Raw genomic sequence first — 3,189 nt, forward strand, 5'->3', positions numbered from 1 at the left:
GCAAGGATGCTCCTCGCCGGGATGTGCAGACAGGCACACCTGGGAGACACACACAAAATAGGGGCTTACCCTGCCCGGGCAAAGCCGTCTGTGCTCGTCGTGCTGAGGATGAAGAGGAGTCCCGAGAGGAGGCAGCTGATGTGGCGCATGTCCTGGCCCTCCCGCGGTGCCCCGGGCTGTGTGGCACGACCGAGTCTTGCTCTTTGGTGGGAAGCGCTGGCTCCTACCGCATGTCTCACCCTTCAGCAGGGAACCCTGCAACCGAGAGAAGAGCGGCGTGAGCATGCGGCGTCCGTCCCCAGCCGGTGACATCTGACAGAGGCGGGGGGGCGGGGGCCGGAACCGTCACCGGCGAGCGAGCGAAAAGGACGGCACTGGGTGTGCACAGACCCTCCGAGGGCCGCACAAGGGGCTGGGGCAGGAGCACACTTGCTGGCAGCAGAGCAGAGTGACATGGCCAAGCACAGGGGAAGGGGGGACACAGCCAGCGCCAGGTTGTTCCCATGAACCCCTGGCAAGGCGGGCGCTGGTCCAGGCACAAACCCGCTTTGTCCCACTCATTTCAATGGTGTGGCAGGGATTTACCCCGAGGGGAACGCCTGGCCCGGCACGCCGGAGATGCTCTCACGGCACCGGGGGCCGCAGAGTCGCTTGTCGAGTGGCAGGGAAGGGACCTGTGTCGTATGAAATATGCTGCCAATTCCAGGCAGCAAGGGCAAAACAATGGCCTGTCATTTCTTAATCCATACAGCATTGTAAAGCTGCATTTTCCCACCACATAACACACTGAAATCTGATCTTCTTCTCTTTAAAATACAAGTTCTTGCCAGAGAAAAGTGCTGCAAGGGCCATATGTACCGTCTGCAGAGTCAGTACTAACCGAGTCGTGAATAAAGAGGCTTTGATTTTCTAGGAGAGGACAAATATGAAACAAGGCTGAAGAAGGTCAATAACAATATCTAATTTAAACAGCATCTAATTTAAACAAAATAGTCGGCCTCCGGATGGCAGCAGTTAATGGAGGAAGAAATAAAGAAATCCACCTTAAATACACGCCAATTAAAGAAAGAATCAGTCTTTCTGATTAAACCTGGAGAAAGGAGTGGTTTTACGGGGAGGCAACGCAACAAGAAAGATCCTTCTGAAACAGCAAATATGGTGAGAGGCAAATAAACTTTTTAAAATCCCCAGGTGACGTGGGGTGGGACTGGACTGCAGAGTTGCAGGTTCATCCCCAAACTCCTTTGGGCCATTTCCTAAGTCCGAGCCAAGTCGTTAGGGATAACCGTCCCAAATCTGTAGACCCTGCAGGGCTCAAAGCCCTTCTCCAAGGCACTCAGTATCATCTTTTCCTTTGTGCAGCTGAAAAACCTGAGGCATGGAGAGATGCAGACCTGCATCTGGAGGGAAACCAGCCTGGTGCCTTCCTGCCCCTTAATATCAAACATCTTGTGCGCATTTCCATGCAGTGAGAGCATCGAGCGAGGCGGACGGCTGGCTGAGCAGCCCCTTCCCCTCCTCACCCAGCCAGGGACGCAGCCCACCCCATGAGCAGGGCAGGTGGCTCTGCCTGGCTGAGCAATAGGGAGGTTCTGTGTCACAGCAAATCGACTGTATCGCTATAAACCACAGTCGGGACCTCACTGGGTCCCTGAATTCAGCGGTACTGCAGAAGCTGAGAGTCAGGCTCCAGGACAGCGAGGGATAGCAACGTGCCCACCCTGCTCCTACAGAGGTACGAGCTATTCCCATGGAGCCGCAGCCCAGCAGGGACCTGCAGATGCCCAGGCCCATCTTAACCTCTGTACAAGCCCAGCTTCGAGGATGTAAGGAGGATTTTGGTGATATAAAGCCTGTAGTCCTCCGTTCTCCTCCAAACATAGCAATAAATTTCATCTTCTAACGATTAACATATGGTATCTTCACCATCAGGAAATCAAATCTTGGTTGACCTGCAGGAAAGTTTTTTAAAAAATAGTGAAGAAACCTTCTTTGTCCCCAGTCCTCCTGGAGACATCCGAGGGACCCTAGTGTACAGAGCCGTACCGACTCCCCACTGCTCAGCCAGCCGGCTTTTCCCAGGGCTATACTGGGACACATATTTTCCTTACAATCACAGATCCCCAGACTAGCAGTGCTTCTCCAGAAGTCTGTAAGTCAAACTCTGCCAACCATCTCCGTCCTCCCACAGGATTCCCGTGATTGCTGTGGGAGCTTTCCCTGCGGGGAAGGCAAGAAACGCAGGGCACAAGCCTAAAATATAGATGGTTTGTTTTCTCACTTTGAAATGGAGCAGCACTGCCCTACCTCAAGTGGTCAGAGTATCCCTCTGGGTCATAAAATTATGGTTGCTTCATACTAGAAAAAGTTTCAAAAGTGGAAAATATGATAGTTTATGAAAATCAGCCTTTTTTAAGCTGCTGAAGATCCTCCAACCTGTTGCCACTACCTATTTTAATACTCCTCTTTTAAAGTATATAACTTAAGGAAAATATTTTCATGCTTAAGAAAACAGAATAGAGCTTTTGTCACTGCCTTTCTCGTCTCTCAAATGAAGAGGCAAAGTCCCGTGGTCTGGCAAGTGAAACTATGTGGCATCTGAGCTTCTGCTGTTTTGGGGCAGCAAAGTCTCCTCGGCTGGCCGTGTGCTGCTGTGAGTGGGGGTCCCTCTCCCACCAGCCAGAAACCCTCCTGTATCTCTCCTAAGTCTGCTCTTGCCTAACCCGCCACAGCAAGCAATGGGAAAATACAACCCACCGTGTGGGTGAGCAGTGCTTTGTCCCGCTCTGCCCATGAAACCAAGGCTAAAACTCCAGCTGATGGCAGGAGGAATCAGGGTCTGTCTGCAAAGCGGTGCAGGAGAACCCAGTCCCTCAAGAGGATGCAATTGCCCTCACGGGAACACAACAACAGCTGCGCTTTTTCAAACAGCCTGGCCTGGTTCTGCAGGTGAAACCGCTGCTCCCAGCTGTGCGCTGGACCTGGTCTGTGCCCTCAGAGCCAAACCCTCCTGGAGAGAGGCAGCAGCAGCAGCACGGAGATGGATTTTCCCCTACAAACGTCTCCAGCTGTTCTCTGCGCAGGCTGGGATGCAGGCACGGCAGAGCACAGGCACAGGGATGCGGGCACGGCGGGGCAGCGTGTCGGGAGGGGGACACGGCGGAGCCGGCTGCGGGGGTACAGCACCGT

The 3,189-nt window shown here is 53.3% G+C and overlaps 1 protein-coding gene across 1 annotated transcript in view; it reads right to left on the reverse strand.

Annotated features, from left to right (window-relative positions):
• EGFL7 (EGF-like-domain, multiple 7) overlaps positions 1–149 on the reverse strand; it is an 8,793-nt gene extending 8,644 nt beyond the window's left edge. The window contains exon 1 of the mRNA XM_009698758.1: positions 70–149. Within this exon, the coding sequence (XP_009697060.1) occupies positions 70–149 (80 nt within the window). The remainder of the gene's footprint in view (positions 1–69) is intronic.
• Between the last annotated feature and the right edge of the window lie 3,040 nt (positions 150–3,189).

This window comes from Cariama cristata, unplaced genomic scaffold, assembly GCF_000690535.1.
Source record: "Cariama cristata isolate BGI_N322 unplaced genomic scaffold, ASM69053v1 scaffold24314, whole genome shotgun sequence".
In the NCBI taxonomy this organism is placed as follows: domain Eukaryota; kingdom Metazoa; phylum Chordata; class Aves; order Cariamiformes; family Cariamidae; genus Cariama; species Cariama cristata.